The sequence below is a fragment of the Lithohypha guttulata genome (assembly GCF_036872675.1).
Source record: "Lithohypha guttulata strain CCFEE 5908 chromosome Unknown scaffold_6, whole genome shotgun sequence".
Lineage (NCBI taxonomy): Eukaryota > Fungi > Ascomycota > Eurotiomycetes > Chaetothyriales > Trichomeriaceae > Lithohypha > Lithohypha guttulata.
In genome coordinates this window covers 1,038,394-1,050,717 of record NW_027042755.1, presented here as the reverse complement: position 1 = coordinate 1,050,717, position 12,324 = coordinate 1,038,394, and the positions used below count along the sequence as shown (strand labels likewise).

Genomic DNA, 12,324 nt, shown 5'->3' with positions numbered 1-12,324 from the left:
ATCGGGAGAGAAGTAATTCTGATTAATAGTAGTAATCTCGAGGGACAGCCACACGAGCTCCTATGTGCCAATAACGCCAGTCCTGTCCCTTTGTGCATATGTGGTTGCACTTGTGACGACTGCCATATCAAAGGTCCCAGCAAACAGCCACGTATAACCACCAAGTAGTATACAACTCATACACACCTCCCAAAATCAAAGAAATATCGAGCTTCCCCTCCTACCTCTACCTCAATCCTGCCGCTGCCTTTTCGGACCATGGCCCCAATCCCCAACACCACCGTTCATATTCATGTTCATATTCATATTCATGCCCTGATTCCCTCCAAACATAGCAGGATTGAACTGTGCATTTCCAAATGCTGGACCGCCCATTCCAGCCATCATGGGATTCATTCCCATCATACCCATTCCCATGTTCATGCCCATAGGTATAGCCATGGGATTCGCGTTCATTTGTCCACCTCCTCGCCCTCCTCGCATGTTGCCTCCCATACCGCCTCTGCCACCGCTGAATCCTCCGCCACGGGGATTGAAGTTTGCGCCGCCACCACCAAAATTACTCATCATGCCCATGCCGCCGTTCTGCTGGAACTGCTGGTTGTTGAAGCCACCAGGGCTGCCGTTCATGCTTGGACCTGAGAAGTTGCGGTTGTTGTTGTAATTATTGTTATTATTGTTTTGATGCCCACCTCTTCCGCCAAAACCGCCGCGTCCACGGTAGCCACTATTTCCCCTATAGTTGTCGTTTTGGTGGCTAGGCGGTGCAGAGTATGGAGTAGAGCCTGCTCTCTGATTGCGGTCCTCCTTGGCTCGTGCTGGCGCATCTTTTGGCAGAGTTTTGAAGGGATTGTTTGACGCGCTCGTGAATATTACGTTGAATCTCCTTTGATTGTTGGCCGCGGCTGAAATCTGTCCACCTACCAGACCGCTTTCTATGCGATGCTTGAGCGCCGTGCTCGCTTGTGGACTCGAGAACTCGACGTACGCCTGACCCTTGCTCTTACCGTTCACTTTATGCTCGCTGAACGTTATATCTTTCATTTCATCCTCGACTCCAGCGTCGTTGGCCCATGATCGAATGTCGTCCTCGGTGGTCCACCAGTGCAAATCAGATATCATGAGTGCATTTGTGGCGCCGGCATCTATACGTCTCTCGTCAGACTCGATGCGACGCTTTGTGCCTTGCTGTGGTTGGTTGGAGGTTGTGGCTGGAGATTTCGTCGCCGCAGGCTTTGTGTCTTCGCCGGGTTCTCGTTTGAGGTCTTCTTGTTTTATCGATGTGGTTGTCACTGTAGCCGGCGTCGAAGGTGCCTCAGATTCTTGCTTGATAGACGGCTTTACTTCGAGGCTCGAAGATGGTTCGGTCTTGATCTGATCGTCTTGATCGTGCTCCTCTTTTGCCTGCCTGCTATGCTCTACTTTTATGTATGCTTTGCTGTCTTCGTCCATACCCTCGCCATCGCCGTAGATATCGATATCGAAGTTATCGTCGTCGGCCATGTTATGGTAGGTTCAAAGTGGTAGAGGTATGCTGTTCGAGTCAGACGGTACTGCTTTCTCAGAGATTAAGATCAAGTGGTTCCTGGAAATCGCAAACTGCTATCGATTGTTTGTTCAGAAGTTGTGATGTCTATGCACAGAGTTTTCCTGGGAATGGTAGTACAAAGGATGGATGTGAACCTGAATCTGAACGTCTTCAATCAGCCTCGAGTACATGATGTGGGAAACCATTGTACAACAGCAATGGCTCGTACGCTTTGCTTTCCATCTCAGCTTCGAGTCAGAGTGATACATACATGTTCGTAGAAGGTAGCAACACTGGGAAGCCAGCGTAGAAAAAATAATGTACAGAAAGAACTGGTATCTCAGTACCGATATTGTACAATCAAAAGAGTATGCTGAAGTGCTCCTGGCTATCTTAATCTCAATCTCTCCCGCACACTCGGGCAACCACGGCTGTTTAGCTCACTCATGCAATGCGAGCTCAGCAGTATAGGTTGTTCAAGTGGTATATAACAAGCAGTGTCTCGTTGCGGCCCTTGACGACGTGCTGTGTGCTTGGAACACAACCCAGGAAAGAATGGATGGAAAGACGATGAACGAAGTTTCAGCAATGGCGATGCGACGAGGCGAAGGACAGAGACATTCGGACAGAGAACTGTATGTATACACTTGAAGCACAATTAAGGCTCACTTCCGCGGCTGCAGGCGCAGCCTTGATGCCTGAAAATCAACTCCGTACCTATAAGCGTGCAAACCATTGACTATGGAACTTGGTCAACTTTTCTAGACATTCATTATTGTATACACAACACCCGCAAGAGCGTTCCCAGCTGGTAAAAAAAATACTCCCACTGGATGGTCGCCCTGCTTATCGAAAACAACGAAGAAGCCAACCTATTTTAGCTCGAAATAGCATAGGTATAACACAAATTTTTGACCAGGCTGTGCTCCCTGAAGCATCATTCCGCTTCAGAGATGCCTTCCTACCAGCTGACTGGTTAATCTCGAGGAGGTCAAACCATACTTTCGTAGTTATGAGTCTGCGTATGCACATTCTCGTCCTCTTCAGTCTTGTACCGGGTTTTATTGAAATGACGTTGGCCATTTTCCTGAGCGTTCGTCAGCGATGGCCAGACATCTGGCGTAGCTATCCTTCACCTAATATGGTCTGTCATCATAAGCACGATAGCCACCAGCAGGTGCGGCACCTCCACCATAACTGCCATAGCCACGTGGCGGTGGAGGGCTTCTTGGTCTGGCATAGGGATCTCCACGAGCGTAAGGGTCATAACCACGAGCAGGCGGTGGAGCAGCCCTACTGTCATATGGCTCTTCATATCTTCTCGGTGGGGGAGGAGCATAATCTCTTGGGGGAGTCCTTCTTGCATAGCCTCGGTCATAGTAATCATCATACGGTGGTCGTCGGCCAGGAGATCGCTCACGATATCGTGGAGGAGTGTAACCACGAGGAGGTGGTGCACCACGTCTATCGTAATAGTCGTCTGCTGGTGGGCCGAATCGACCTCTGCCGAGTGGGGATCGCTGGCGATAGTTGCGCAGGTCTCGTTCGTCTTGAATCTGGCCATTGATTAGCATGGTGCCGCATGACGCGTGGCATGTACCTACATCGGCTGTGCATTGTACCACAGAACCCTTGAATTCGCGGCCATCGAGCTTCTCGACAGCAGTTTTCAGATCGGCACCAGTCTCGAACTCGACAAATCTATAAATGTCAGTTACAGTACCTGGGTATCTTCTAGTCAAACCTACCCCTTCGAGTCATTTCGCCCTGTCTCTGAGTAGACGACATCCAACTGACCAGTGCTCCTGGCAAAGTCCTTGAGATCCTGTCTTGATTTAGCATTTGATCTTGATCCACGTATTCTACAACCATACCTGCCAGCTAGTATCAGGTGCTAGACCAGTAATCTGCATGCGGTAAATTGTTCTCCTAGGACGAGGGGCTTGACGTTCCTGGGGTCCATAATCGTCTCTCTTTCTTGGTCCTCGAGCGAATTGGACAGTCAGTCGTTCTCCCTTGAGTTCGGATCCATCTACACAAAACTGTAAGGAGGCATTCAAGCGTGGGTGGGATGTTGGGGAACATACGGAAAGCTGTTGAAGCGATTAGCTTTGGGTCTTAAGTTGCGCCTTGAGAAATGACTTACCAGGAACCACATCGCGTGCATCAAGATGGTCTGCATACTCAAGGAATCCAAAGCCGTTCATCAACTTGACTTCCTTGATTTGTCCAGTGCCATGGCTGGCAAAGTGTTCTTCGATCTCTTGCTTGGTGATGTCTGAACCGCGGAGAAAAGAGTCAAGTTAGCCTTCCGTAAACCAGATTGAATCCAAGACTAGAAGAATAGACAAATATCGATGCGCTGAGGCCTCCGTGGATGCTGAAACTGTCCCAAAGTCCAAGAGGTCAGGAGAAGGTGGAAGTCACAAACTTTTGGGGAGATTGCCAAGGTACAATCTTGTAGCAGATACCGGTTCACTTGGTGCAGCCATCGTGATCGCTGGCCAAAGGCTCGGACCAGAGCTCGCAGGGAAGAGATAACCAGGTCTTTCGGAGGTTAAGCCCGCCCAGTTTGGAGCTTCTCAAGATGGCTCCGAGCAAAGACGACCAGATTTGGTATTGGTAGTGATGAAAAGGCAAGCCGATGTAGAGTGAGACTAGGCGACGAGGAAGTGTTTTCACGCGCGCTGAACAAGTCATGAGGCGAAGACTTCTTTTTGTGCGGAGTTATCATTCTGGTCGCGACCAACCATTGACGTGCCTGCCCAAGACAAGGCAATTCACGCGGTGTCAACCACTTACAAACTCGAGTGCTACAAAAGCTTCCTCCACGTGTTATTTGCTCACAAACATCCTTCATGTGTGTTACCTCATTCATCTGCAGTGTTCTTGATTATAATGATTGACTTAATGCTATAGCATTCTATAAGGACTGTCACAGATATCTCAATTTACAAACGCTCGTTACGTAGCTGGAAGGTTCCCTTACTGGTTGAAAACGTCGTGTCGTTCATGCGCCAAAACTCCATGCTCTTGCAACGATGCGGTTCCATTAATATCGATGTGATAATTCAGTCGTCGAAGTGGCGTAAATATGGCGTATCAGATAAAACGTTTGAAATCACTATGCCTGCTCATCGAGGTCAAGGACCTCCTAGCTCCCATCTCCTTTACCTGCCTGCGTAACTGCAATCTTCGGAATGGCCTGCTCCTTCCTAGCTACAGACTCATTTCGAATACGTTCTGACTTTGTCTCAGCAAGCTTGTTCTCAATCTCTTCCCTGCTCGGTCCATTTGCAGGTGGTGACAATATGTCTGTGCTTGTTTTTCCTAGAATCTCCTGCTCTTTCACACCACTAGGCGGACTTGTACCTCGAACTTGGCCAGGCTTCGAGGAGGCCGCCGGTTGTGTGCCGTCAGTCTTCTGCTCTTCTGAAGACTTGTTCCTAGCACTTCCCTTGAGTGGTATTCTCTTTTTCTTAGGTTTTGCTGGTTGAGCCTGTTCTGTGCTGTTAGTCGACTCTCGGTTCAAAGGGAGTGCGGGTCTCGACGCCGCGTCTCTGTCGCCATCTACCATGCTCTTTTCGCCTTTCTCGATTTGCAATCCAAGTCCAGCTTCCTCTGCGGGCTTCTCTAGTACCGGGGTTGTCGCCTTGACTGGCGCTTTCGCTGTTTGCATGTTGACTCTGTCACCAGGAGTTTCGGATCCCACTTGCTGAACTGTTCGTGTATTACCTAGATATTCGTCAAGCATTGCCTTTAGGGCTACCTGCCGTACAGGCTTCGCAAGGTAGTCGTTCATGCCTGCTTCAAGACATTTCTCCCGATCTCCACGAATAGCTGACGCTGTCATCGCGATGACAAGGACTTCTCGAACAATTCGATCCTCGTCTTTTCGTATAGCTCGTGTAGCGTTATACCCATCTAACACAGGCATTTGCACATCCATAAGAACTATATGGTATGGCTGACCTGCTTTGCTTGCTCGCTGCAAGGCTTCATACGCTAGCTTGCCATCCTCGTACGCATCACATTTGAGGCCGAGTTTCTGTACAAAAGATATTGCTGTGACATGTTAGCAATTACCACCACAGAAGCAGATAACAAGTACTTACCAATCGTCCTGTTAATTGGATTATCCTCGGCGATACAGATTTTGAGCTCTCCTCTCGGAATCTTGCTGAGGTCACAGAAACTCGCCCTGATCTCCCCGCCAGGCGCAGAAGATCGACTCCAATTAGCCATCGGATCCGGATCCTTTGTCGAGATGTTCATATGTGCTGGAGCACTGCTGTCTTTAGGGGCTATTTGAAACGTCAGTTGGAAGAAAACCGTGGTACCAACGCCAGGTTCGGACTCTATCCATATCTTTCCGCCAAGCACATTCTCGATCATGGCCTTGCAAATGCTTAGGCCGAGACCACTGCCACCGTAGGACCTAGCCGTCGATGAGTCAGCCTGCGAGAAGGGTTGAAACAATCGACTTAGTTGTTCCTTAGTAATGCCTATGCCAGTGTCCGCGACAGAACACAAAAACTTGATCTTCTCCTTGGTCTCCCCTGTCTTCCTAGCAGTGATTGTGATCGAGCCCTTTGGCGTAAATTTGTAGGCATTGCTCATAAGGTTCATGAATATCTGATGTAATCGGACGGGATCGCCTAGCACCAACCGATCGTCAAGCTCAAAGTTTTCGATGGTCTCCAGGCCGTGCTCCTTGTTAGTGTATGCAAGCGCACGCACGACCTCCTTGATTGTCTCCTGCAGATTCAGGGGCACTGTATGCATGAGCATTTTTCCAGCTTCCAGTTTCGAGAAATCCAAGATGTCATTGATGACCGTCAATAGCGTATCAGCGCAGACACGAATGCTGTCAGCATAGCCCTCTTGATCTTCAGTAAGCTCGGTACCCTTTAGTAGTTCTGACATGCCTATAACACCATTCAAAGGAGTACGAAGCTCATGACTGACGTTTGCAAGGAAGATCGACTTGGCTCTTTGAGCTTCTTGTTGCAATTTCACATTACGCATGGCTTCGGCTTCGGCTTCCTTCGCTTTCGCTTCGGCTTCACGAGCAGCTGCAAGGGCTCGCTTCTGAGAGTCAACCATAGCAGCGTTTGCTGCACTGACCTTCCTAACCTTCCTGTACAGGAGAGCATTGCCCAATGAAATGGCAACCTGATTGGTGAGCAGGTTCAGAACTACCATATTGCGTTCTGTGAAAGAATTTGGACGTCCTTCCAAATGAATAACCGCAATCAATCGATCAAGTTGAATGACTGGCAGGCAGATAATTGATCTACCGTTGGGATTACGCTTCAGGTAAGCGTCAGAGACATTTCCAAAGCGTTCATCGTCCAGAATGTTGTATACAAAGACGATTTCTTTGGTTCTGATGATATAGTTTGTGATTTGTTGTGCAGCCATATCGTCGATTTCTGAAAAGGGAATACCGTCAGGATATGTTTTGGCACCATTTTCGTGGTCCCCACTAGCTGCCACAACCCATCCAGAGTCTTCGCTATCGATGACGATGGCAGCGAATTCTGCTTGGCCACCGACTGACTCAAGTATCACTCCTATCATCTTTTCCAGGAGGCTGTTGATATGTAGCTCAGAGCTGATGACCTTTGAGAACTCAAGGATCGCTGTAAGGTCAAGAACGTCTAGCCCCATGCCTGGCACATCTTGTGTCACCACTTTCGAGACAGGCGGGCCATTCTTCGGTTCAACCCATTGGCTGGTGTAATCGCGTTGAACGTGTAAACCAGGATCGTCGTTACCAACGAGTGCAACCATCGTGTCAGTCTGAGTAGTTGCATCATGCATTCTGGAAAAGCCTGTAGTTTTGATTAGCCACTCGTGTTTGGTTGCCAGACGTGCCGCTTTTGCAGTTGCATTGATACTGTTCCACGCAGAAATAGCTTCTTGGATAAGGATCTTTGCTGGCCGGCGAGCTCCTTGCGCGAGCAAGAATTCTGCACCAATCTCAATTGCAAGGGCCTCCTCAAAAGCGAATCCATGGAGTTGACAGTGATCAATTGCCGCTTCGATGTTGCTGATAACATGACCATACTTCTTCGTCACGTCTGCGTACTCTGCATCAATAATTCTGAGCCACGCATGGTAATTGACATCATTCACTGTTGTCCAGGACTCGATACTCTGCTTGAGCAAAGTGACTTCTTCAAGCAGGCCGTTCTGCTCCTCAACAGGCTTCGTCTTAGCCACCGCCAAGAGGGATAAGGCAAGGTAGAACCGTAATTGAGCCGCAGCTCTGTGGCTCCAAAGCTCGTCCAGAGAGGTAGCCACCATTTTCCGTCCCTCTTGTATTATCCTTTCGTAGTGGCCGTAGACGTAATATGCAGGGATAGTGATTGCTTTAAACATGTCGGTTGCTCTGGTTGAATTCAATTTGTTTCGCTCGCATTTCGTGTACCACTCTTTTTTGCTAACAAACTCGTCGTCAAGCAAAGTGTCCACATCATCAATGTATGTTTTACCTTGAAGGGCGCGTGTGAGTTGTCGTACGCCTACTAAAACTGCACCACCTCTAAGGTTGTCTTCCCAATGACCGAATTCCTCGGGAGCATAAAGGCAGAATGCTTCGATTTCCGAAAGATCTTGGCCAGTCCAGAACCGGGAGAGTGCCATACATCCCAAGGTCAAGAGTGCAACACTCCTATCACCAGATGCTAATGAGAAGTCCAGTGCGTTATCGAGTACAGGCAAGATGTTCCGCATTGGTGTTCGTAGGTGAGCTATAAACATTGTGTATAGAGTCCAACCACGTCCCTGGGTGAATGGATCATCGAGTCTTGAAAAGAAGCTAGTAGCAATATCGCCGTAAGCAAGCCCCAGCTCGACATTCTTGTAACGGCCAATAGCTGCAGTACCGAGCATATTGAATGCAATTCCTGCCTGAACGCAGATGCCACCATCAAGGATCATTGTGACCAGCGCAAGAACGGCAGAGAGCCATTTTTGTGCATCGTACCAATAGGTCACGACTGCTGCTTCGCTAAGCACAGTGCCGAGTGCAGTCACGTTTCTATCCTCGCTCAAAGGGCGTGACAGAAGCTCATTAGAGTCCAGAGCGCGCAACCTTATCTCGATCCTCCCGAACTCCGCATCTAGCTGATTCCACGATCTTTCTAATGGTGGCGCACCAAGATCTGCCATGCATTCTGTGAGTGTGTCTAGAGCTTCTTGGAAAAGTGCCTTCTTGTTCAACATCTTTGCCTTGAGCAGGTAAGATCGAATCCTGTCGGCGGAGCACCGAGCATGCTTGAAAGTGTCATTTAAGAGTGCTGATGCATCTTTCAAATCATCGTGCTCATAGAGGAGTTCTGCAAGACTGACATACAGCTGTAACGTCTCGTTGTAGGAACTATCTGGTGATGATGTCCAGGGATCTTCCTGCAACAGACTCACACAGGTCTTGAAATACCACATCGCCGTCGCCTTCGCACCCGATTCGCGCGCGTTGATGGCCGCCTGCCATAGTATGTCCCGGTGTGTGGCGCGCTGTCCCAATCGTCTCTTGATCAAATCTGAGCACAAGCAGATGTGCCGTGCAAGTGGATAAAGACTGTACTTGCAGCTCGAAAGATATGATAACATAGCCTGGGCTAGCACAAAATGCATCTCTTGAACTCTGCCACTTGCTTCCGCGATCTCTTGTGCAGCGTTGAGGTAACGTGTGTGGCCGAAGGAATATTCGTCATCATCACCACCACTGATAATGATGGCGGACTGGAGCAAGAAATTGAGCGCATCCAGCATTTGATCCTCAGTAAATTTGCCCTTCTCCTTGCAAGTAACATCAGTGCAAGATAGATTACCGCCCTCCCGTGCTATCATCACTTTATGATCTAATAAGAATTTGCCGCTGAGTAGTTTTTGTATCAGCTTGAACGAGAAAGTATTTCCGATGAGTGAAGCCCACGCCAGAAGACATTGCGCTGGAAGTGGAAACTCTCGAAATTTGTGTACGATGAAATCGTTTCCTTCGGGTCCATCCATGGTAAGCTCTGTGAAAATCTTATCCAGATCGAACTCCCAGCCAGTCATGCGCCAGTCATACCACAAGCAATTCTTCTCGTATAGAGTCTGCAACAGTTCCTTCATGATGAAAGGGTTTCCTGCCGATTTCTGATGTACGACGGCTGCAAGAGGAATTACATCTTCAATATCGCGGCTGACGGTCGAAGCAACATATTCGAAAACATGCTTCTCTTTTAGAGCTTCCAATTCAATGTTGGTGATAGAGTCGTTATTGAAAATAGCTTGCAAGGCAGCCGACTCAGCAATATTGTCAGCTCGACCAGACAGCAAAATAGCCACAGGTAACCGCGCACGGATGATGTTTCCGATAAGGTCGATAGACTCTTCGTCCGCGGCGTGTACATCGTCTAGACACAAACAGACGACTTTGGTCGAGGACAAGAGGCGCAGAACGTCAATATAGGTGTTGATGAGTCGGATGGATTTAGAGCTGGCGGCTCCACGCAAGAAGTCATTAGCATCGCGTATGTTGGTGGCAGGGCCATTACGCAAGGTCTTCGACTCGATGCTAGACACATCAGACCGCATCAGCGAACTTTCATTGCCAAGAATGGGTTTCTCGGAAGGCAAAGCAGAATCTATCAAAGACACTGGCAGGTCGAGAAGAGAATGGAAAGCATGCCAGATCGGCCGAACATGTGACCGTACCATCTCATGATAGCCAGTTGAGACATCTGACTCAGAAAAGAGCTGTCTGAATAGACTTGCCAAGCAGAAAAGCATCGGCTCGAATGGCGTAGGTCTGGCTCTATCGAATCTTGCAGAAGCAAAATATCCCACCCTCCTAGCATAAGGCTGCACGTTCTTCAGTATGGTCGATTTCCCCGCTCCTTGAGCTCCTGTCAGTAGCACAACTTCAGTTTTGCTCTTGCGTCTTGGCTTGTAGCCACTACGTCGAGTCATTCGTCCGATTGGGGCCAATGAATCAGCTCCAGGATAAGCAAATGGACCAGAAAATTGGCTGTCTTTGTCAGATTCATCAAGAGGGGTGATCAAGGCCTCAGCGATCCCGCGAGGCCTGACGACAACGCTCGGACGGCTGTGTAGGGATTGAGCGGCATCCATACCAATAGTTGTTGAGTTACTGCGCGACACTCTGCCACCCATACCGATCGAACTTGAGGTATCAGACCCATCAGGCATATCTGGGCCATCTAGACGACTCTCGGATACAGAGGAATTTGAAGTTGTACTATAGAGAGTATTAGGGTGTGCAGCTTTACGTGAATTGTTCACTTGTCGCCTGCGTAGCTTCTCAAGAATTTGGACTATTTTCTCTTGCTCGGCATGGTGACCGACAGTCCTCGACGGTAAGATGAAGAACGAAGAAACGTCCCTCTGGCCAATCTGATATTCGAGAAGCTTTTCTTTCGCACCTTCAGCAAGCAACTTCTGGATTTCTATCAAGTCATATTTAAGGCCGTTGATAGAACTGTAGCGCTCGTCCATCTGCTTTTGTACCATCTTTCCGATAAGATTGCAGATCACGTCAGGAACATCCATCCGAATAATCGAGATTTGAGTTAGCCGCTGGTTGAGAACGTTCTGAATCATGTCAATTGGCGTATCAGCATTGAAGCAGGGCCTCCCTGTGAGAAGACTCCAGAAAAGGATGCCTAGGCTATAAATATCTGTGCGAGAGTCCGGCTCGAAGGCCAGTCTACCTGTCTGCTCGGGAGCGATATAGGCCAGCTTGTTGACGGCGCCGCGTTCCCTACTCATCGCAGCCCAAGCAGAGCTAGACAGCAAATTCTCGAATGCTCTTGGGCCGTTACCAATATTTTGTAGCCTAACCACACCCAAATCTTTGTTCCAGTGAAACGAATCTTGACGGATCTCACCATGAATGCGGGAAACCCCATGGTGAAGAAGCTCCAGGCACGAACAGGCCCCAATGGCAAAGTCGAGAAATGACTGTAGTGGCAAAAGGCCACCACTGTTTGTAGTGACATTCGTATTGCGGTTGTTCATGCTATAGAAATTCGGCCCAAAATTTAGCACATCTCTTAGATAGTTCGGGCCAGGCTGCTCGTAGACACAGACTAGCAAAGGGAAAGGGTCGTCGGCCGTAGCAGGTAGCTTGAACAGGTCGATTGGATGGAGGATATGTTCGTGGGTGGGATCACAGTCTTTGGCGATTGCGAGCATGGACTTGTACTCTCTTTCCAGTCTGACCACATGAGTACTGATGCGAGCTACGATAGGCGTCCATATTTGCTCTGGTTCGGCCGTTCGCGACGCGCCAAGTTCACTATCGGTTGAAGCTCCGCTGATACTACTCCAATGCGTTCGAAAGCCAGGACGGGAGCCTAAACGAGGAGAGCTTCGATCAGAGGATGAGGCAAGAGCAGCGGAGAAGGAGGAGGACGTGTTTGTCTGGGGCGTCTCGAGGTCACTAGGATTATGCAATATGCCAAAGATATGCCAATGATCGTAGGTCGAGTGGAAGGGCGTGATGGACTGATCCCAGGTGTAGCGCTTTATCTGCGACAGCCGCTGAAACAAGCGAGTTGGAGGAAGCGGGAGATCCGCTCCCAGGATGGCTTCGTCCATCAAGAAGATAGTCTGCGAACACCCTTCATATCGTATGGGTAAGCCGTGTGCTGTTCAGGTTGACATTCTTAAGATATGTCGATTAACGGAAGGACAGCCTAAGGTCTGCTGGCGTGCAAATGGGTTGATGAATAATGCTGATCAGTGGTTCAATTATTGCTCAGCATCTGAGTCAACGT

At 48.9% G+C, this 12,324-nt stretch overlaps 3 protein-coding genes across 3 annotated transcripts; all 3 read right to left on the bottom strand.

The window, feature by feature from the left end:
* Positions 1–231: 231 nt before the first annotated feature.
* Positions 232–1,503, bottom strand: LTR64_007815 (uncharacterized protein; the record flags this gene model as incomplete). Its single annotated transcript, XM_064902132.1, has 2 exons — positions 232–638; positions 693–1,503. The coding sequence occupies 2 exons, from the start codon at positions 1,501–1,503 to the stop codon at positions 232–234; spliced, it is 1,218 nt and encodes a 405-aa protein (XP_064751811.1).
* Positions 1,504–2,664: 1,161 nt separating this feature from the next.
* LTR64_007814 (uncharacterized protein) lies at positions 2,665–4,020 on the bottom strand (the record flags this gene model as incomplete). Its single annotated transcript, XM_064902131.1, has 7 exons — positions 2,665–3,084; positions 3,133–3,229; positions 3,277–3,353; positions 3,403–3,560; positions 3,616–3,621; positions 3,675–3,806; positions 3,960–4,020. The coding sequence occupies 7 exons, from the start codon at positions 4,018–4,020 to the stop codon at positions 2,665–2,667; spliced, it is 951 nt and encodes a 316-aa protein (XP_064751810.1).
* Positions 4,021–4,682: 662 nt separating this feature from the next.
* Positions 4,683–12,145, bottom strand: CHK1 (Chk1 protein kinase; the record flags this gene model as incomplete). The annotated part of the gene is made up of 2 exons (XM_064902130.1): positions 4,683–5,593; positions 5,644–12,145. The coding sequence occupies 2 exons, from the start codon at positions 12,143–12,145 to the stop codon at positions 4,683–4,685; spliced, it is 7,413 nt and encodes a 2,470-aa protein (XP_064751809.1).
* Positions 12,146–12,324: the final 179 nt, after the last annotated feature.